The sequence below is a fragment of the Carassius auratus genome, chromosome 41, assembly GCF_003368295.1.
Source record: "Carassius auratus strain Wakin chromosome 41, ASM336829v1, whole genome shotgun sequence".
NCBI classification, from domain to species: Eukaryota; Metazoa; Chordata; class Actinopteri; order Cypriniformes; family Cyprinidae; genus Carassius; species Carassius auratus.
In genome coordinates this window covers 5,164,356-5,187,695 of record NC_039283.1, presented here as the reverse complement: position 1 = coordinate 5,187,695, position 23,340 = coordinate 5,164,356, and the positions used below count along the sequence as shown (strand labels likewise).

The 23,340-nt window shown below is 37.5% G+C and overlaps 1 protein-coding gene and 1 pseudogene across 1 annotated transcript; one reads left to right on the top strand and one right to left on the bottom strand.

The window, feature by feature from the left end:
* Nucleotides 1-2,707: 2,707 nt before the first annotated feature.
* On the bottom strand, nucleotides 2,708-5,251 carry LOC113059483 (DNA-directed RNA polymerase III subunit RPC7-like; annotated as a pseudogene).
* Nucleotides 5,252-9,794: 4,543 nt separating this feature from the next.
* On the top strand, nucleotides 9,795-19,316 carry LOC113059622 (ankyrin repeat domain-containing protein 34A-like). The gene is made up of 2 exons (XM_026228165.1): nucleotides 9,795-9,897; nucleotides 17,485-19,316. Exon 2 carries the CDS (start codon nucleotides 17,577-17,579, stop codon nucleotides 19,149-19,151), a length of 1,575 nt encoding a protein of 524 aa, XP_026083950.1. The 5' UTR covers nucleotides 9,795-9,897; nucleotides 17,485-17,576; the 3' UTR covers nucleotides 19,152-19,316.
* The last annotated feature ends 4,024 nt before the right edge of the window (nucleotides 19,317-23,340 follow it).

Here is a 23,340-nt window from a genome sequence, read left to right as displayed (position 1 = left end):
GGTATTCACCAAGCCTAGATTGAATGTTGATATAAAATGTGCAGAATGATTTTAAACATGGTACAATGTGTTAAAGAAATAGTTCACCAAAATATAAACATTTCTTCACCCTCAGGTCATCCACCATGACATTTTAATGCATTTAATTTTTTAATTTCAAAACTTTCAATTGAAATGATTTAAACATAACACATTTATTTTTGGCCATTTTGTTCTCAATAGTTCTTTTTTATAAAAAACCACTGTGGTGTGGTGCAATTATATCTGAGAAATAGATAAATATTCTATTTTTATAAATATTAATATATAGTATATTAAACTATTGATACACTGTAAGGCTTTAGTCCTAGGCTGTAGGGAACAGATTTAGAATTAGACTTGTATTGTATTGTATGACCACTTAATTTTGCCCTCTTATGGTGGTGAGGTGGTGCCCAAATTTTCTGCCAGAATTGGCATTATTTCTTAAGCATAAACATGCTGTACATTATTATTGACATTTGTCATTAACCCTGAGCTCAACAGTATAGCTAGACTAAAATCAGGATATCTTTGACTTAACTGAGCATTCCAGATTTCTCCTCTCTGATTATTGGCATTGAGTGTGAATATACTGTATCACTGCGGCACATTCTTTTGACTGCTCTTATGTCAGTCATCTTCAGCTGCTGTAATCTTCCACTGGAGATGAACAGCCTTCTGCTTCCTTGAATAAAAGCCCAGACTTATTCCTGGAAGGATTCCTCTGCCTGTCCATTGTAAAGCATGCCTGAGACAGCTACTAAATTCATCTTCAGCAAATTTGCTCAGCTGATGGAGTGTTCTCGGGATGAAGAGTCACGTCAAGAACAATTCTTTCTCCTTTGTTGATCATATGCTCCAATGAACATGACATTTTCTATTTGGATTCTTTTCAGGTGTATCTGGTCCAATGAGACTCCAGAAATGTGAAAGAATCATACACAATAAATCAAAAGTAATGAGAGTGAGACCTTTGATTCAGCTTAACCAAGGACATTTATTGTGGTACTCAATACACACACACACACACACACACACACACACTATATGTATGTATATGGATGTGTGTGTGTGTGTGTGTGTGTGTGTGTGTGTGTGTGTGTGTGTGTGTGTGTGTGCGTGTGTGTGTGTATCGAAAATTTTATTTGAGGTGCTTGATCCATGATAAATGAAGTTTTTATATTTATGCAGTGTTTCTATTTACAATATAAAATATCTATAAAATTTCAGATTGTCCTGTTATTAATGCAGGAAAGGGTGCATGGTTATAAATCCAATTTCATTATTTCAAGATAAAAATGTTATTCTCAAGTGCTCAATTTTTATACACTTAATGTTCCCATTTAAAATTATGTATGGTTATTGGATATGTGTGCTAATATTGATTACACATTTACACATAAACAGTAAGTAGAAATGATTGTGCCACAAGTACTTAAGTAATGTAGTATCACACCCCCTACAGGCCACATGACAGAACTGTTAATGAATGAATGAAGGAATCTATCTATCTATCTATCTATCTATCTATCTATCTATCTATCTATCCATCTATCTATCTATCTATCTATCTATCTATCTATCTATCTATCTATCTATCTATCTATCTATCTATCTATCTATCTATCTATCTATCTATCTATCTATCTATCTGAGACAAAGTCTTGACACAGTGTGACTTTATCTCTCATAAAATTGCACTAACATGAATATTTACAAACACTTGACACGAGAATTTATAATAAAATAAACATTCACTAGTCTTTTTCACAAATCTAAGATGTATAAAAGAGAGAAGTTTGTGACTTTGTGTCTTTCTCTGTGTCCTCCAGCCGTGGGCCTCAGACTCAAAAAAAGTTCTCACTGTAACTCAGATTTGACCCCTTTTTTGGTAAATAAACGAAGGGACAAGTTGAAATAATTATTTCATAGAACATCATGCCACATATACCACCAATCTGTTATTGTTAACTAAAACCCATTGATTGAAATAAAGATGGACTGAAATATGTGACCCTGGACCACAAAACCAGTCTTAAGTCGCTGGGATATATTTTTAGCAATAGCGGAAAAAAAAACGTTGGATGGGTCAAAATTATAGATTTAGATATTTTGTAAATTTCCTACCATACATATATCAAAAGTTAATGTTTGATTAGTAATATGCATTGCTAAGAATTATTTTGGACATCTTCAAAGGCAACTTTGAAGACCACAAAAGACAACTGCAAAGTTTACAACTGATCTATAAATCTCAGTTTCGAAAATGTTTAACTTACGACTGGTTTTGTGGTCCAGGGTTAACATCATTTAATGGACCTAAGCTAACATGAACTAACAATAGTTAAATTTCTATTAACTAATGTTAACAAAGATTTCTTGCTCTCTGTAAGTTAATGTTATTTATTGCAGTAACCAATGTTAACTAAGAGAACCTTAGTGTAAAGTGTTACTGATAAATCCTTGCATTAGAGTATATAAATAATACTAAAATAACTCTGCTTCCAATTGATCCTATCTTGTATTAAAGCAAGAATATTTCATATCAATGGACCAGAATATTTTATCCAAGTGACTTACAATACATTCAAGGTATACATTTTATTAAAACTGTAAATATTTAAATTGCAGGCTAATTTTTCCTCTAAACTAAACACCATTTATTTACATTCCCTGTTTTTCTTGTTCAAACATACTGACTTAATATCCTAACAAAGGAGTCACTTACATCATCAAATTCCTCTTCATCATACTCCTCCTCTCCCTCAGCCTCTTCCTCTTCTGGCTTCTTTTTCTTTCCCTCCTCTTCAACAGAACTCCCCTCTTCCTCTTTCTGTTCCAGAGTCTTTACAGAGAAACACATACAGTCTGTCACATTATATATGCACATGTTTATTAACATAGATTAAAACGCCTTATTTCTGAGTGTGTTACACAGTGGCACCCAAAACAGGTATTTGTGCACCTCCAGTATGCGTATCATCTCCTCTTTGTTCACTCGTGGCTGTTTGGGTTGTCTGGGAACAGCTGGGCTTTCTGCAACCATATAAGCAAAACCGTGTTTGTGACAGTGGAAATGACATCAGCAACATCCTCCAAAAATAACATCAACTCATTGATCACAGCTCCTCTGACAAAAGACACAGAAGGACTAAAAATAATCTCGCTTCTCTCTTGGTGACAGACACTCTTCAAGCCTTAACTTTCATCCTTCTCTCATCTCCTCTTTCTCTCTATCCTTTCATTTTGGAGATGTGTGTGCAGCGAGGCTGAGAGTCATATCTCTGATTTCTCCAGAGACGTTGATGAGTCAGAGAGCGAAGCACGTCTTTACACACTCATTCATGAGGACATCAGCCTCACCTGCTCCCTTACTAGGGCTTTAAAAAGAACACATTTACAAACACATGCTTCCAGGACTGGGTGTCACTGCAGTATAACACAGTGTCCAGTATTAGAGTGTAAGAGCTAGTTAACAGCATCAGACACACTCACTGTCTCTCAGGGGTCTCTTTGTCCCTCATGCGCAGCTCCTTCGGAAAACACCTCCAATCCAAAATGCAAATGGATGTAGAGTATCACATTCAAGTGAATTAATGTTGATATTGTTAACTTAAAGTATTGAAAACATCTTTAATTGAAATTAAGCTAAAAAAAAATTATATATATATATATATATATATATATATATATATATATATATAATTTTTGTATGTTATAATCAGTATGTTATAATTTCTAACTGAAATTAGAAATGTAATAACTGAAAAAAAATTCTAACTAAAAAACTAAAACTAAAAATAGATTCAGAAATGATATTTAGTTTTTTTTTTTTTTTTAAATACTTAAAACATTTAATGTGTATTATGAGCTGTGAAGTTGTTTTCATGATTTTTACAGTTTTAGTGTTTAGGCTTAATGTTGCCAACAAAGTTGTAAAATTGCATGCAACTATATACAGAAAATATAAGTAAGTGATTTATATTCAAGCATAATGTTTACATCTGGTAACTATACTATTAAAACATTGTCTATTTTAACATTTATCAATTAACTTGTATTGTATCTTACTGTAACCCAGGGTTTTCCCATTTTTGGCAAATAAAAGGAGGGGCTTATCAAAATTCAACATTATGCCAGTAAGTAATAGTAGGTAAGTAAGTAATAAATTAAAGCTATTTAGAATTTTTTTCTAAACATATACACTATTTAAAAATGTCAGAAGCACAAAAATGCAACAAAATGACAGAAATTAAAAATAAAAACTGTAAAATCTAAAAATAAAAGCTCTTTTAAAATATTATTAAAAACTAAAACAATATATAAACAATACTTAAATAGCACTGAAGTGAATCACTCACCTGGTTTCCATTCCAGACTGTTGTCAGAGGTTTACATTTTCTGGTATCTGTCAGAATAACTCTCCACATCTGTCAAGAGGACAAAATAACTTCAAATTGATAATCACACATTGCTATAGAAAGGAGTATTTACACTTATGGTGATTGTCATTAATTTATAAATAACTCAGTCTAACTTTGAATACAGATACAGTATCTGTCTCAAAAACCCAGTGTTTTGTCCAGGATGTCTTAACGATGCCAGAGCTCATCCTTGACCCCATACTGACCTGTTTTGGGTACAGCAGGGTGGATGTAAAAGGGGAGTGTATTCATGGCTCGTCTAAACTCGTTTGAGTGCCAGCATGTACTCGGCCTCCTCACCCACCTGCAGAGGCACCGGCTTCTGATCCAAGGGCTGAAACATCAAACAAACGTCCGGAGGGACAGCTGATACACATCTGGCTACAATCAGGGGTCAAACAAACACCTGCTGGGACAGTTAACTCTCCACTAAACGAAATGTTTATATAAATGAGCTTTTAATAAAGGATATCTGATGGATACGAGAAATGTTTTTGAACCAGTTGAACAGGACAGGAGAGAATTTCTGTAGCTCCAACAATAGTGTGTTTATGCCAGCAACGCCAAAATCCTGAGTTCGATTCCCAGGTAATGCAAGTACAATGAATACAGTACAAGTCGCTTAACATAAAATCGTCTGCCAAGTGCATTGATGTAATGTAAAACGATGCGTATCAGTCCGACGAGGGTTTATTCTATCTTGAAACACATACAGGGGAGGATGGAGGGAGATTTTCTCCTTGACCTATTCCGACAATTTCCATTGGCCTAGAGAAAGTGCGGTGCCCTCTGCCTCTTCCTGCCATTATCTGAGACACTGAGATGTATTTGTTTAAACCGAAATGTAATATTTAAACACGCTTCTTTCACTCACAGACAAAGTTCCGCCAAAATCCCTCTCTATTTAAAACTTCATTTCATTGTGCAAAGCATTTATTGGATAATCCGTGAATATTATACGCAGTTGTTTTCATGGAAATTCAGATTTTACTGATGTTGTAAAATTGGGCAGTAAAATCCAAATCATAGACATATAAATACCTAGACTAGATTATTAATTGAAAGCTCACATTTGTCTCACTTCATGATTTTGTTGATTTTTTCGGTTTACAAATCTGTTAATTTAGTATAACTGTGACATATTCATGTAATGCAATTTGAATGTACATTACATGATATGTAGTTGTATTATTGCTTTCTCTGTATTCAATCCCAACATTTTTCTTTCTTTTTTTTCTCTCTTTCTTCTGTCTCAGGTCAGAACACAGCCCATTCCCTTTGAAGTACTGGGATAAAACCTAAATAATGCATCTTTAAACACTAATAATTTACTATCGTTGAGAAAATTGAATAAAAAAAAGTAAATACAAATCACACACTTGAAGTCTGCTTTTCATTTTGATAGCACTACAGCCTACAGAATAACACAACAAATAATGACACATGTAACTGATGAGGCTATGGATACAGTGAAAATGAAAATATGCACTGATACAGTGCACAGTAGAAATATAGTAAAAGTGATATGTTATAATAAAAAGTATATTTAGTACAACTTAAAGTAAAGTGAATAATATGAAAAGCGAGTACAACGGTACAATAACATATGAGATATAATAGATTTATAAAATTCTATGTATAATATGAATAATACCATAATAAATAACTGAACAACAATAGGCTAATAATAGCAAGAAGAATATGTAATATAAAGGGTGGAATAATACAGAATAGATAAAAATGTAGAATAAATTAATAGTAAAATAAAAAAAAATTGAGATGTAATTTTAAAATACTAACTATTAATCAAATTAAGACACAACTAATGACACAACACAAAAATATTGTGGACATGAGTTCCAAATTGTGTTTAATTAATGAGCTCCTTAAGTATAATATATACATGTACTCACACACACACACACACACACACACACACACACACACACACATATATATATATATATATATGATAGAAAATCCTCTGGATCAATCTCAGCTCAAGAAACACATTTAAGTTTTCAGTTCTTTCTTTCTCTGGGAATAGAGTGGTTTATTTGTGAAGACAAAACCTGACTAATAAACATTAATTCCCCGCCGCTTCCCTCAAAATTTTCTATTTTATTCAATTAATGAGTCAAATAATGTAAAAAACTTGACGATGCTTGACATTTTGTTCTATAATGCACATTACACACACTCATGCAGAAAACACACATTCTGAAACAGTGGTTTGTTTTTTAATGTATGTTGGGCGGCACTTTGGAGCCTGTTTGCAACTCGGTTTATTCAGATCGGGACTTCGGAGCCTGTTCGGAGTCTGTTCGCGACTCGGTTGATTCAGATTGGCACTTCGGAGCCTGTTCGCGACTCTGTTGATTCAGATCGGGACTTCGGAGCCTGTTCGGAGTCTGTTCGCGACTCGGTTGATTCAGATTGGCACTTCGGAGCCTGTTCGCGACTCTGTTGATTCAGATCGGCACTTCGGAGCCGGTTCGCGATTCTGTTGATTCAGATCATCACCTCGGAGCCTGTTTGCGACTCGGTTGATTCAGATCGGCACTTCGGAGCCTGTTTGCTACTCGGTTGATTCAGATCGGCACTTCGGAGCCTGTTCGCGACTCGGTTGATTCAGATCGGGACTTCGGAGACTGTTCGCGACTCTGTTGATTCAGATCGGGACTTCGGAGCCTGTTCGGAGTCTGTTCGCGACTCGGTTGATTCAGATTGGCACTTCGGAGCCTGTTCGCGACTCTGTTGATTCAGATCGGCACTTCGGAGCCGGTTCGCGATTCTGTTGATTCAGATCATCACCTCGGAGCCTGTTTGCGACTCGGTTGATTCAGATCGGCACTTCGGAGCCTGTTTGCTACTCGGTTGATTCAGATCGGCACTTCGGAGCCTGTTCGCGACTCTGTTGATTCAGATCGGGACTTCGGAGACTGTTCGCGACTCGGTTGATTCAGATCGGGACTTCGGAGCCTGTTCGCGACTCTGTTGATTCAGATCAGCACTTCGGAGTCTGTTTTTATTATCGTGTGACGGTTTGTAGGTGTCCAATCAGTCGATGAGTCAAGTATGTTTTCTTCTGTCCTGATGTGAGAGTTATGAGAGTTGCCCGCTCCAATATGGCGGCGACGTTGACGTGCGGTCGAGCGGCCAATGAGGCGTCTAGGTATTTATCATAGACAGTAAAAGAAATTGACACAGCGACCCCATTGGAACTCAATAGAGACAAGTGAAGGCCATTTTTAGCGTTTTTTAGCACTTCCGTCATGCAGAACTAATAATAATAATATTAAAAGGGTTTATTGGAACTGCTCTGAGGGCTGACCATTGTAAAAAATAAGATTTTTTGTTCATTTTTATTATATTCCAAGGGCTGATTTGAATTAAAACTAACAATAAAAACATAAATAAATAAAAAATTATTACGTTTGAAACTGTTATCTAAAAAAGTTGAATTATTTACTATGAAACATGGTAAAATCGTTTTTTTTTTTCTTCATCCAAAAATCTATGACTGGCCCACGGTTAAATGTAATTTCTCATAATAAAGTTTTCCTAAAAGTTAATGAACTTGGTTGCCAGGAACAAACAAGTGTTGGGGAAGAGCAAGCTTGACATTACATGTGTTGTGTAGACATTACATATTTTATTGTGCATCAAGCTATAATTTTGTCATATTGTGAAGAAAAAGTGTGGAAATATTATTTAAATGTGTTTATAGGATACTTAAAAAATATAAAAGTATAAATATAAAAATATAAATCACACAATTCTTCTGATGTGTGTCCATGATTGTTATTTGACAAAGGTTATAAAATAATCAGAGTGAAAAAAGCTTTTTTTTCTTTCTAAAAGTCCAAAAGCACCAATAATTTATCACTGCAGTTCCATTCCCATCTGTTTGGGTGAAGCTGCTCACAGCACTATGCTTTTCTGGAAAACCTGAGAACAGTTGAAGTTCAGCCAAAATCTGCATTTGTAAAAAAAAAAAAAAAAAAAAAAAAAAAAAAGACAGAGAGAGAGAGAGAGAGAGAAGGAGATAAAAAAAACAATGAAAGGAAAACTAACCATGATATTGCTGACTCACAGCCTCCCCCGTCAAAATCAGAAATTATGTGTGTGAGTATGAGAGACAGAAATTAGGCATGTGCTGATTTCAAAAAGGTAACCTTGTTTAAACAAAACATAACATAACATAAAACCTAAAAACATTAACTGAAGTATTGGGATATAATATTCAAACTATAATTTAAACCTAAACATGTAGAATTAGAGCGCATACATACTATAACCTCTCTCTCTCTCTCCTGCAGCATGTGCATGTCACCGTGGGAACGCTTCTGTTGGAATCCACTGAATCAGTTGCCATAGAAACAGTGTTCAATAATAGCTATAGTCACTGAATTAGTATTTATGCAGTCTGAGAATTGTTTCACACCCCCTGCTTTCTTGCAGAGAGGGCCTTGATATATATTTAGACCCCAAAAAAATAAAAAAAAGTCAAGCAAAAATCCAGATTTGTGTTGAGGGAGAATATGCTCCTCTAAAAATGTGTGTTAAGTGCATTTTAGCTTAAATGTTAAATTGACCTAATACATGCCTTCTTTACTCTGCAAAGCTGACATGGAGGCTGCATACATGCATTTACAAAGATTGCACAAGTATGTCATTAAAGTACTTCAAAAATAAAATTATGAATATAGAACATGCTAAATTCTAAAATAAATGCTCTGTCATGACAACAACAGGCTGCACCAATGCTGCATCATTTACATTCATAACAGGGTACTTAAGTGGGTCAAGGCAGGCATATTTTATATTTTGCATGGGTTTAATGCGCCATTGCGCCTTTAAGCAGGAATTTAGAGCCTGCTCTGAGCAGCCTTAACTTGGCAATGCATGTAAAGCGAATACACACAATGCTTAAATGTTTTCATGTATCAAATCACAACAAGCTAAATTTAGTCTATTTCGTAGACAAAACTGTTATTATTATTAAACTCATTTACATTTTCTGCATCAAATATCTTCATCTGCTTGTGAGAAACAGCACACTATGGCACAGATGCATGGGTGCATAAAAAATACCAATAAAATAATATAAATCAATAAATAATATCAGGGAATCATACAATGATAAACTTAAAATGATCAAAGAACTGAAATAATCTAATAAATTCACCGCAAGCGGTGCATGTGAACAGTCAGTCAGTCCGTCAGTCAGTGTTTGCTCGGTGAAGCTGGACATCAGTGCGTCTGTGCGTGATCGTGGGAGCCTCGCATCAGCTCACTGCCCACTCCACGCCCCCGCAGAGTCTCCCAAACTCTCGGTTGCGGGAGGAGAGATGATGTGGGGGGTGTAAGACACGGGGATCAGCAGACAGCAGCTGGATTCTCGGGCTAAAATCACCCGCTCTGATGGAGTGAATACCGCAGATACACGGTGAGACTCTGTCAAGATACTCTCTTGCAAATTTTGCTTTCAAAATGCTTGTCATGTTTAAGATAACATTTATTATTATTATTTCATTTTAATTTTGTATTATTCTCAACTGAGCGTGGTCATAATTGAAGAGATATATTAACATTCCATTGCACGGTCTTTCTTATTATTTACGCAGCAAACTACTTAGAGCAATATTCGAGTCTTTCGATGTTGTGAAGCATGCTAACGATTTTCTGTTGGCATGTGCGCTGATCAGAAATGGTTGCTGGTTGCTTATTTTAGGTGTGAGTTGGAGGACCGATGTGCATGTGGCTGCAGCTGTTCATAAGGCTTTATGAGCGTTCGTTGCGAATTCATGCACCGCAATTCGGATTCTCAGTTACACTGAATGTCTGCTGGCATTTCCTCGAGACGCTTTTTAAAAAGATCACTGAAGATTTGCTGGATATCTACAGGAGACGATTTAAGACTGATATTAATGCTGCTGCAATGTGCATTTTTTTTCACTTGACAAAAACTTACAATTTGAGCGTTTATGTGGTGATTGGTGCAAGTTTGCTCTAACAGAAGCTTGAAGTGTGTGTCTGCTGTTTGGAAGTTCATTTGTGGACGCTGAAGCTTTGCGTCAGGCAGAGAGCTGACGTGAATAGACGCCAATTTTGATGCTTTAAGACTAAAAATAGTCCTGAGCTGAAGATATTTGCAGCTGGAGATGTGAGTCGGGTCTGTAACGCTTCAAAATCTGTATCTGCTCCGCTTTGCGAATGACATTCAGCACCGCGGACAGCGACACATATAAAAAGCATTCAGTATGTTTTAAACAAAATTTCCACTTGCAGAATCAAAACATGTTACTTGTTTATATTAGAAGAAAATAATATCATTGTACTGGAATGAATATGCTGTTAACAAGGTTTTTGAACAGCAATGGCAATACCATGTTTTTGGACATGTACCATGGTAATCTTGGAGTTTATTGAAGCACTGTGTAAATACTATGATGCATACATTCTTTTAGTAGATAAGGTATGTAGGAGAAGCTCACAAAAAATGCAAAAAGATGCCCTAGTCATACTTCACTCCACAAAAGTAATTGTATTTTGCATATAGAAAATGAAGCCTATTTTTAGAATGGTTAGGATTCTTGATTTTCTTGACAGTTAAGTACATCTTACACCCCAGTTCTCATTATTGTAATATAAAATACTAAGTTATGAATGCCATGTGAAAAAAAAAAGATGTTAAGTTTTTATTCATTATGCTCATATATTATTTGTTGCACAATTTGTTTCGTTTTTACAATAAAATAAAATAATTGGACAATATTTTTACTGTTCAATGAGATATCACAATGGTAAAAACAAACATAATGATCCTAAATGCATGATGTATCCCCTATATGTTGGACAGTATATAAATAATCGTATTTCTGCATTGATCACATGAAGTCGCTTTCCTGTCTGCATAAAACCTTTTTTTATTTCTCAGATCTGCTGTTCGAGGGCAGTGAAGAATGCAGTGGTATGCGATTGTGTGCAGTTATGTGAAAGGAGACAGATTGCTCTCTGAATTGGAGAATTTCAGTCTCAGCTCTGTAAATCACTGAACACTCAGTCTAGTCAAGTCAAGTGGTTTAGCTGTCATTCATCTCATTAAAGACCAAGTGTAGAAGAAAAATTAACTTGGCACGACATGTAAGGAATTAAAAATGACAGCAGGACCTAAACATGCCACAGTAACAATACGGAATAAATGTACAACAGTTCAGAGGACATGGCAGGATCGCTTAGGACACTTAGTATGAAAGAGATAATCTCATTGCCCTTCTGCAGGATGGTTCTCTTTGAAGCTGCCAATATGAAAAATGAATTGCCTCAGCGGTTCTGATGTGACTGGGTCAAAGGGTCATCGGTGCAACACTGATGGATGCATTTCACTCAGCTGCTGTAAAAGTGATTGGACCTTCCTCGATCCGTGTGATCTAATGAAGCAAACAGTGGCTCAAAGGCACCACGGCACTCTCGGTGGGGCAATAACGCTTGACTGCGCAGCCCCTTCTAGTCATGGGCCCCAATGTAGCCTTGAGTCATACACACACTGTTGTTCTGTAAAACACAAAGCCAGGGGTGGGGGCTCTCAGAGGCGTGAGATTGAAGACATGCTATTCATTTCCATCTTCTGTCAGTAAAAGCATGGAGAATTAGATACAATTTGTCCCAGCTAGACAGCTCGGTATGTCACCTCCCTCCACCCGTGGGGTGCTGAAATGCAGACCCTCTGCAAGTGCTATTCAACATGCTGCGAAATTGGCATGTTTATTTTGGTCATGTCGAATGGCTCTCCACTACACTGATGTGTACACACTCAAAGATCCATAGGGAATTCTGGAAAGGACAAAAGCTTTGATCAGATGGCACATAAATCCAATTTATCTGTCAGATTCAATCTTTGGGCAGTCTGCTTCTGTCATTTTTCAAGTGAATAAAATTGGATGCATTTGTTCAAACAGTGTAGGAAATATCTGATATATTTACACATCAAATATTGACTGGTCATCCTGACATCCTTCAATACATAATGGATGCAAGAGAAAATGAGTAAAGTCAAGTCACCTTTATTTCTACAGTGCTTTAAACATAGATTGTGTCAACTTTACAGTGATTAACAGGAAAATAACAAAATCAGTTATGGAAGTCATAAAGCTGTTTGATATGCATCAATAAATCCATAGATCATGTTTCTAGTTTCTCTCAAATTATTAAGCATAATCATCTGCAGCATTTGCCTAATGGTTATTTAGCCATGAATTCAGAGTGAATTCAGACATAGCTGCAAACAAGTTCACTCTTAAAAATAAAGGTTCTTTATTTGCATCAATAGTTCTGAGAAGAACCTTTATCTACAGAATGCAAAGATTCTTTTATTGAAATTTATTTTATATATAAAGCACCAAGACCTTATTCTGAAGTTGTTTTGTGCCTGTGTTTTATGGGGTTAAAGACAAAACTGATCAAGTGTATACCTTCAATGCAACATAAGTCAATTTGCAAAAAAACATCAGCAAATGTAGTGTTCTCAATCTCTCCCTGAATCGTACCAGGTGTTGCTTGTTTAATCAATCTGTGTATAAATAACAGTTGTGGTTCTAGAGTATCTATAAAGTATGCAAATTACATTAGAGTACAATTTATTATTTACAAATCACAGATGCTGGAGTATGCATATTTTATACATATATCTATATACATTAGCTCTGCTATAAAACCAAAAAAAGCTGTCTACATAGGAAACTGTTCAACTGTTCAATCTAAATTGAAATGAAAATCACAAAATAAACTGCACTTTAGTTCTTAATATCATAAAACATTGTGAGTTTCACTGTGAAACTGATTACTTGACCAAAGACAAGGGAAACATGAGGAATGTTTTTACAGACCAATGATTAAGCAAAGAACTCTGTAAACTATGTTCACAGACAAGAGGAATACTATTAAACTTCAAAATAAAGGTCTTGAAATTAACAGATTAATTTAATGCAGTTAGCAGACGCTTTTATTCTAAGCAAGTTAAAATATAGTGCATAAGCTGGCAGCCATATCACCCTGGAGCCCAAGACCGGTTTCCCACTGAAGCTAAGCAGGGCTGAGCCTGGTCAGTACCTGGATGGGAGACCTCCTGAGAAAACTAGGTTGCTGCTGGAAGAGGTGCTAGTGAGGCCAGCAGGGGGTGCTCACCCTGTGGTCTGTGTGGGTCCTAGCGCCCCAGTGTAGTGATGGGGACACTATACTGTCAACAAGCACTGTCTTTCAGATGCCAAGTTAAACCGAGGTCCTGACTCTCTGTGGTCAGTAAAAATCCCAGAAAAGAGTGGAGGTGTGACCTCGGCATCCTGGCTAAATTTGCCCATTGGCCCCTGACCATCATGGCCTCCTAACAATCCCCATATCTGCTGATTGACTTCATCACGCTGTCTCCTCTCCACCAGTAAGCTGGTGTGTGGTGGGCATTCTGGCGCAATATGGCTGCCGTTGCATCATCCAGGTGGATGCTGCACACTGATGGTGGATAAGGAGATACCCCCTGACTATGTAAAGTGCTTTGAGTGCCTAGAAAAGCACTATATAAATGTAAGGAATTATTATTATTAAGCCAACAATCACAATGCCAACAATATTATCAGTATACAAAGTCATTTGTTACACACTAACTATGTTTTGGGGGCTTGAAAATGCAAACCTTTGAAAACAAATCTCCACTTGCAGGTTTTTGAATTGTCATTGTCTCGGTTTATTTATTTTTTTTAAACCTGTTCTCACAGATATGTTTGAATTGGAATCATTTTGACAATGTTTTCATCTAAACGTTTTAAAACGCAAAGTAAAAGCTTTTCCATTTTTAATACATCATTGTCATTTAAACATACCCTAAATGAAGACTCCCCATCCACCCTTTTTTCCTTTTTTCCCCTTTAATTCTCTCTGGATCATCTAAAACATACTGGTCACAATGCACATGTCAGGTCAGGATGCATGTAAGGAGGCCTGTGGGTTTCAGCAGGATGATCTCCTGAGAGATGATGTCCGCCACATCTCTCTAGTGAGTCTATCATGGAGATGAGTCATCCATGCTGCACCGTGTGTGTGTGTGAGACAGGAGATTAACCTCACCGTCTCGAATCCTGGAGACCCCAGTCTCTTAAAGATGGATTTTTTTGCGATTACATTTTCAAAGTACAGTTCTTTTATCAATGTTCCTCTATACTTCCCATAATCAGTATGCAAAAACAGCATTCCTCTTGCTTTTCTGGGCTGAGCTGGCTCAGAAATCACAGAGAATTCCTTAAGAAGGCAGGCAGGAGGAGCAGCTTGGGTTCGGTGGGTGTGTTGGTGTGTTTCAGGAGGATATTAATTCTGCACAGATTGTACACACTCTTGACGTTCCCAATGTTCTTCACATCGCCAGAGATAGAGTAGGAAGCACTGACTCTATTTCTTGGGGGCTGGTCGATTTTAGGGATGGTTGTTGAGGTCAAGTTACAATATAATGTAAATATATAAAGGTTTAAAGGAAAAATGTATTTTTCCATCCTCAGGCCATTTCTTTTAAACCACAGATCCTGGCATATGCAGATGATATATGCAGTGTTTTGTAAAGCAGCACTGGGTGCAACACAGGAATCATCACTTCCTAGAGATTTATCAGCTATTTAAAGCCTGTCAAAGCACAGGTAAATGCATTGTATATAAGAATGTCAATTTATTAGGCAAAACAATAAATGTTTATGTATTTATTTATTATTATTTTTTTAATGTTTTGTAAAGAGGTCTCTTATGCACACCTATGCTGCATTTTTCGATCAAAAATAGTATTGTAATTGATACAAAGCTGAATCTTCAGTAGCCATTACTCCAGTCTTCAGTGTCACATGATTCTTCAGAAATCAATCTAATCTGCTGATTTGGTGCCCAAGAAACACTGATTATAACCACCAATGTCGAAGCAGTTGCTGCTTTATATTTCTGTGGAAACTGTGATACATTTTTTTCAGGGTTCTTTGATAAATAGTTTGTCAAACGTTATAATTATCTATACTGTAATGGGCTGTTATCCATAATGTGTTGTCCTGGGCCTGCATAGGTCTCTGCTTTATAATCATGCTCAGGAGTGCATTGAGCTAGAGGAAGACAAATAAATCAAACAAATTATATATAGAAGAATATAGGTCTCATTGTCTCCAGTTAATCCGACTGTGAAGGAATATGAACATAAAAAGCAAGAAAATACAATATGTAACATGTTCGTTTTTTGACCTTGTGCAGATAATAACTCTCTTAACGTCACCAGCATCCATAGCTGAACCTCCCTGACAACTCTCCGTGACAATACATGACCGCCAACTTAAAGGCAAACCAATTTCATTCACCTTTCCTCCCGGTTTATGTAGCTCAGTTTCTGTTTGAGAAGAGGCAGAGCTTTGTCCTCACAGTGCTTATATCAGTATACTATGTGACTTTGGGCTCAATGAATTTCAAATTGGTTCAAGCTGATTTTGAAGGATGCAGCATGTTAATTATGCTATTATTGGAACGGATGCCCTCCTGCCAAACCCCCTGTCGTTTGTTCTAATCATGTTACCAAGATAGTTAGTGTAATGATCTGATGGCCTATGTTCCATATAGCTAAAGGATTGCATGATGGGAATGTTTCTGATTGAGGGTGAATGTGCACCCGAAAGCATGGGATATTTTAGGTATTATGATTATGTTTCACATTATAACTAGCACTTTTTTTTTTTCAGTCCAAACAAAATCCTGTTCTCTCAAGAACAATTGTTAAGCATTTGAATTATGGTTTATTTACCGTACCTTGCAATTGTAATATATCTGATAACAAATGAAAAATAATTTCAAACAACATAATTTTTGTGTTAGTAAATGCCTGGTATCTGTGTGTAAGATGAATGCATGTCATAAATGATTTGTACATTTGCAGAGCTGACTGAGCTCGTTACATGTCTTGATGCTCTTTGCACCACTCCGGAATTACATTTCCTTTTCTTTACTAGACCATTATCATCTCTCTCCTGCCTTCATTACAGAAAAGACAGAGAGGAGACTGTGTTTAAGAGTACAGGGTGGTACAAGTGTCAGTCCACAAGACACTGTGTTCAGAACACAACCGAGTAAGATGGCAACACCTTACAATAAGGCTGTATACATTCATTTTAGTTAATGCTTTAAGCTCATAGTTAAATGTTACTAGTGAGACAGTATAGATAAATTAGAGAGTTTTGTGTGCTGTGGATAATGAGGTTTTGAATCTGATCAAAATAATTTTAGATTTCAGACTAAAATGTGTTGAATGTTTAAATGTTGGCTTTACAAAGCCTCATTTTAAAAAAAGGAAAGAGATAGATAGATAGTTAGATAGATAGATAGATAGATAGACAGACCCACAGAAATACAGAAAGACAGACAGACAGACATACAGACATACAGGCAAGCAGGCAGACAGACAGACAGATAGACAGACTAAATTTGTGGAAACTTGGTGCCAGATCAGTGTCTCTGATTTTGGAGTCTTCTTTAGCAATGGTCCCTTTTCACAAGTCTGTTATGAGGTGTTTAACGGTCATTAGCATTGTAAATCCTCAAAAGTTTTTCATATTTGTATTTTTATTTAATTATGTGTATTTATAACATTATTATTTGTATTATGTCACCTTTACTTAAAAAAAAAAAAAAAAAAAAAACGTTAATGATAATGCAAAGGTGTTTTGAAATGCAGCGTCTATGGGAGAGATGGTAAATTTTATTGTTCTCTCTTCTGACTGCCGTTATCAGTCTCTCACAATTTTTATCTTTTATTAAAAGTTATGAAAACACTATTGAGAAGTTTTACTTTTGCTATTTCAGCAAATGGAAATGCAAAAATATATTTGTGGTACTCTCCCATTTACTGCTCTTTAAGTTAACCCAACTATGGTGACTTCCGCTACTGAGAAACCCAGAAATGTGAAAAAGGTCCATAGTCAAATGTAAAACAACACCCATGATAAATCACTTTTATTTGTTTTCATTCCAGGTTCACCAGAGTCTGAGCTGGGATGTCCCAACAGTTCTGAGGCCGGAGGAGGAGAGGGGTTCTGGGATTTTCGAGGTGGACAGCGAGACATCATGGGTGATGGAGGGGCCTTGCACACAGAGGGCAATGCTCTTCTGAAGGCAGTATTCCAAGGTAAACTCCGCCTCACTCGCCTCCTCCTGGAGGGCGGAGCCTATATCAATGAAGGGAACGAGCGAGGGGAGACGCCCATAATAGCGGCCTGTCTGGCAGGATACGATGAACCACAGAACCGGCAGAGAATGGTGCGGTACCTGCTTGAGAAGGGAGCAGACCCGAACATCCCCGACAAATCAGGTCGGACTGCCCTGATGCATGCGTGTGCAGAACAGGCAGGCAAAGAGGTGGTGTCACTGCTACTGGAAAACGGCGCTGATCCCAGCTTGAAGGATTACTCTGGGGCCTCAGCACTTGTACACGCCATCAATAAGGGTGACAGGGATACTCTCCAGGTTCTGCTGGATGCCTGCAAAGCCAAAGGTAAAGAGGTTATCATAATTACTACCGATACATCTCCCTCTGGTACTAAAAAGACCAAACAATACCTGAACTCCCCACCTTCTCCGGGTATAGTGGACAAGCTCTCCCCTGCTTGCATGTCTCCATCTGAGGTGGAGATCCATACCTCTGGCTCTGCCCCCGGTGAGGAGGAGGAAGGTATCTTCAGCTTCGCCATGACTTCAGTACTCCCACTACCCTCCAGCAGACCACAAGGGGAGAGGAGACCACCACCTCGTAAGCTTCTGAAAAGACTCAACTCTGAACCATGGGGTCTGGTGGCTCCTTCTGTTCTTGCTGAGAGAGCAGAGCGGATAGAGGGTGATTTAACAGAGGAGGACAAGTTGGTTTCGGAGATGAATGGGATGACAGTTTCTGGTCCAGGTAGACCTCTCCTGTCCCGAAGGCACAGTATTGAGACCCATGACCCATCTTCTCCAAAGCTGATGGACCGGTCCTGTTCGGAAGACTATGCAGCCTTGTGTGGCTCTTCCTGGGCGGATAAAGTCCATCAGCATCAGTCACTGTATCGTAGAAACACGGCCCCTGAGACTCAGGACAATGTTGCTCAGGCACCGACGGGGATCCGTGGCTTACCACACCCCAAACTCACCCGCATGGAACACTACGAGTCGGACACCCACCTGTGCCCTGCCTCCATCCCCGGATCTCCAGATTCTGGACGTGTCTCAGTGGAGCGCCGCAAGTACAATGCCTCTCCCTTGTCGCTGCTCACCAGCTCTTCTCGAGAGTCTCTGGAGAGCATTCCCAACTCTGTGTCTCCTATCACAATGCGGCGACGTCCAACAGGACTGTTGGAACGGCGGGGATCAGGCACTCTCCTTTTGGACCACATCTCCCACACAAGACCTGGGTTCCTTCCTCCTCTCAACGTCAACCCTCAGCGACCAATTCCTGATATCCGAGCCAATGGAAAGCCCACATCTCCCGTTCACTCTGGGAGCAAGATCCTGCTGCCGGTTGCGCCAACATCCCCAAAACGTGGACCAGACTTCAAGATGAAGAAGAAACTGATGAGAAGACACTCGATGCAGACAGAGCAGATGAAGCAGCTTTCGACTTTCCGGGAAATCCTCACAGAAAAGGTGATGGAGATGAATGGAGATTGAGGGCAAGAGAGAAGAAAAACAAGAGAGTCAGAGCTGGCCGAGATTTTTCATCACCGGGTTCATCTACATCATCTTTGAGGCAAACCTTCTCTGGTCCAGTTTAGCTCCTTTAGAAATCAATACATACATCAAAAATATGCATTGTGGAGACAAACACATCTGCAAATCCAGGCAGTGAAAGAGAAAATGAGTCACGGTCATTCAAGATCATAAAAGGGATCAGTTATTCCCAATTTGGAGACCCTTCTAATGTTATTTATGATTATTCCTTGATCATTAAGAATACTTGAAGATGGACCCATTAGTGTCAATCGAAGTGCTGTTGGTGTTTGAAATTGCTGCAACCCTCAGATAAAAAAACGCACAGATTTTGTGTTCTACAGGTTTCTCTAAGTATTAGCGCTGTTATGGCTATCAGCCTTCTTATTGTTGTGCACTGTCAGAAAACAAAAATGCAAAAATTTTACATTTAGGGGGTACAGTTGCTTGTTAATGGGAAGGTAACCCATAAAAGGACCCATTTATACTTTATCTACCCCCAAAAGGTGCATATTTGTACCTAAGAATAGTAATATATACACTTTAGTTACTACTATACATTTTTAGGGGCAAATAAGGTACAATTATGACAATAAGAGTCCCAATAAGCTGATGTAAACCTAAAAGCACAATTTTGCATGTTTTTTTTTTCTGTGATGATCCTGTGGAATAATTGTGTTAATACTCTTAATATTCCTGATAAAATGCACATCCCTCAACATCAAATGTAGTTCAAAATTTCTCTAAAATTAATTTCTTCTGCCATTACAGAACAGCTAAATTGATTCAATAGTTTCACATTCAAATGTGAGATTAATTTTACTTGTACATAATAGTGCTCAATTCTTTTTAATGCAATATTTATTACTGCGTGATTGTTTTGGACTGAAGGTTAGGAGTTGTAGTCCTTGAAGGATTTTTAATTTGGCAATGACAAGCTTCCTTTTTTCCCCCACTGGTAGTACACTAGAGTATCGGAGATGTCTAACTGATAAATATTCCTGTAACAAACAATAGTGTTAGATGATGAACACATTTCTGAAGAAAATTTAATTGCATTATCAAAGTGCAATAAAATACTACAGGAATCAATTAGTATATAAACATTAAAAAAGCTATATAACTAAAAACATAATTGTACCAGTTAAACATACTGCATGTTTCAGGGCTTTTGGATGGGTTGTTTATCTTTCTTAAAGTCTTCTAAGTGATACAAAATAAGTGAAGTGCAATTCTTGAAACTCAAAATCCCAAAGAAACTCTACCAAGCCCATCCAAAACCACACAGATCCACCCTGACCCAACTCAGTGGAGGGGAGAGAGACACAGAGCACAGATATTGTGTACATACTGTACAGAATACAAATGTGTCTCAAGCGTTTGAACTTGCAATATTCTATGCTGCCTCAGCACTGATTTCATATTATTATTGTGAATGTGAACAATCACTTGGATGTGTGTCTGTGGTAACATGCTGCAAATAGTTAAAGACGAGCTTGGAGCTCAGTTTACATTCAGAGGAGGAATCTCTGCACAAAATACATGAGAATCAATTTCCCTAAAGAGCTGCAGTGCACAGTGTATCCGTGTCAAACACATAGTTTAACTCAAGCTTATGATGTGAGTGAATTTAGTGCTTCTGCTTTGAGATGTTCTATACTTGATGTGAATTAAACTTTTAGTGTACTTGAAATGTATCATGAAAACAAAAAGAGGAATATTTTTTTATGCCTGTAGGGTTTTATTCTTGTCATTTTTTATTTTTATTGAAACAAATTTTAATGTTTAATACAGAATTGTTGGTGGTGCATTTTCACTTGGACGTAGCTTTTGTGTTCCAGGATGTTTGTAGGAAATAATATACGAGCAGCCGGAGCTCAATGGCTACAGCAATCTTCCTGAAAACAATCGTGATAAAACACAACTGTCCGACTGAAATCCAGATCTCTGACTACCTAGCTATTTGTAATCCTGGTGCAATTACGAGAATCTTGGCACTTTGCCGTGTATTCATTGATTTTAGCGATTCTCCTCTTTTCATTTAACACACAAGTGAGATAACCGGGAGTTTGATTTGTTTCTAAATGTTTGTATCTAAATATCTCCATTATTTCTGACCTGCTGTACAAAAACATTTAAATGAGTTGAAATTGTGTTCAAGTGTACCTGAAAAGATGTTAATAGTGTAAAGGGTGTTTTAGGTGCTGTACACAATTGACCTCCATCTGTTGTTGGGTAGTTTGAGCCGTACCCCAGTGTTCTGCTCTCCATTCACATAGAAGGGTCACTGTTACACTGTCAGTGCATCATTTAATGGATTATGGATTAACTATTTCTTGTTATTTTGTATGTTTAGTGTGATACACAGGTCAAATGTAGTAAACCAAATAATTTTAAAAAGTATTAAATTATTTAAAACTAAAATATCTGTTGTGCTACTTCTCTGAGGCGATCATTTTCTTAAAGAGCTTTTATCTGATTTGAATAAATGCAAGACTGAATCATTAATTTATCATAAATCTGTGGTTCTCAAGTGGTACATTATGTTTAAGATTTGTTCTAATAGGGTGGTGGCCAGGAAGGAAAAATTATTCACCAGGAGGTTCTCCAATTTAATATCACGATGGAAACCGCCACGCTCGCAGCAAATGTTAGTGGCACGATTGACCTGCCACATAACATGTCGTGCCATCTTCTCATCAAGCTTTTGTCGGAGCTTCATGAAGTTAAACATGCTCATGCTAGGCATGAGCCGCTCAAAGACCATGATGTAGTGGTCCGGGTCATCCTGCCAGTCCAGGAGTTTAATTATCTGTGAAACGCTGGGGCCCTTATTGGCCATGAGTGTCAGGCCGATCTCTATGGGGAGCCGTCTGGGATGACCAGGCTAAAAGAAAGAACATATGATGCTTAGATGCAGTTGCTTTCTCAGATTAACAATAATATAAGATGTTAGAAACTAAAAACAGTGACCAAGAAGCCATAATATAGAGTACAGGCAACTTACAACTCTGATACTGTATATGGCATATCTGGTGTCTTGTCAGCCATTTTCAGAGCCACCTGATCAACAAAACAAGGAATAAACACTTAGCATGTGCACAGAGATCATTCCTGTCATGAATACTGAACAGGTATGGAAAGGTTTGTAAAAAAAAGAAAGAAACCTTCAGGCCATCCTTGCATCGAGTTCCTGCATGCACATAGCCTCTTTCACCCAGCTTGTGATCGAAATTCATATAGCCAAAAAATGTGGTCTATTAAAAGATGAACGAATGTTGAGCATAAATTTTTCATGCATTTTAGAATTTTGAAACACATTTTGTAATTCTCATTGTATTTATACATACTGTTGTTTGCCTCCTCTGCTTCATCTTCTCCAGACGAGCTATCTGGAGTGTGGACATCTTGAGGTTAGAGGACGTCCTGCTCCAGCTGGTCCTCGGGAGCAGGAAAGACTTCAGAGGCTGGAGCTTCTCAAAGATCATGAATCTCTACAATTTGCTGTAGAGAAGTCTGATCTAAAGAGGGGAATAACAATAATATGAAATCACATAAATAATATGAATGAAATATACTCAAATTAGAGTGGTTCTTCATTTAGGCAAACCGTTGAAAAACTGAGAATGTGTGTATTGTTTTAGATTATGGCAGTAATCGTACCCTTGTCCAGCTCTTCCGCCTTGTCCTCTTCAGTCAAACTAACTGGAGTGTGGATGTCCTTATGTTGGAGGACGTCCTGCTCCAGTTGCTCTTCTACAGCAGGGAGGACTTCAGAGGGTGGAGGTTCTTGATGATCAAAGACCTCTATAATAGCAATATACTGTATATATATATATATATATATATATATATATATATATATATATATATATATATATATATATATATTGACAAATAACTTTTTTAGTAGACAAATAGCTATCATCTATCCCATAAGCACCTTCAGGCGTTTCATCGAGCCATTCGTGTGTTCGCTCCACTTTAAACCCTTTTTTGTAGTCGTGAAAACAGTCCCATGATAACAGGTTTTTAACACTCTGAAAACAGAATACTCCGAAACTTCAACTAACAAAATGAGTTAATGAGTTCCAAGCCTTTAAATAGGAATGATTGAAATGCATGACCTGTTACTTTTGAATAATAACAT

Excerpts from the sequence above, each read along its gene's own strand:
- LOC113059622 (XM_026228165.1), top strand. The coding sequence starts at position 17,577 with ATGGGTGATGGAGGGGCCTTGCACACAGAGGGCAATGCTCTTCTGAAG.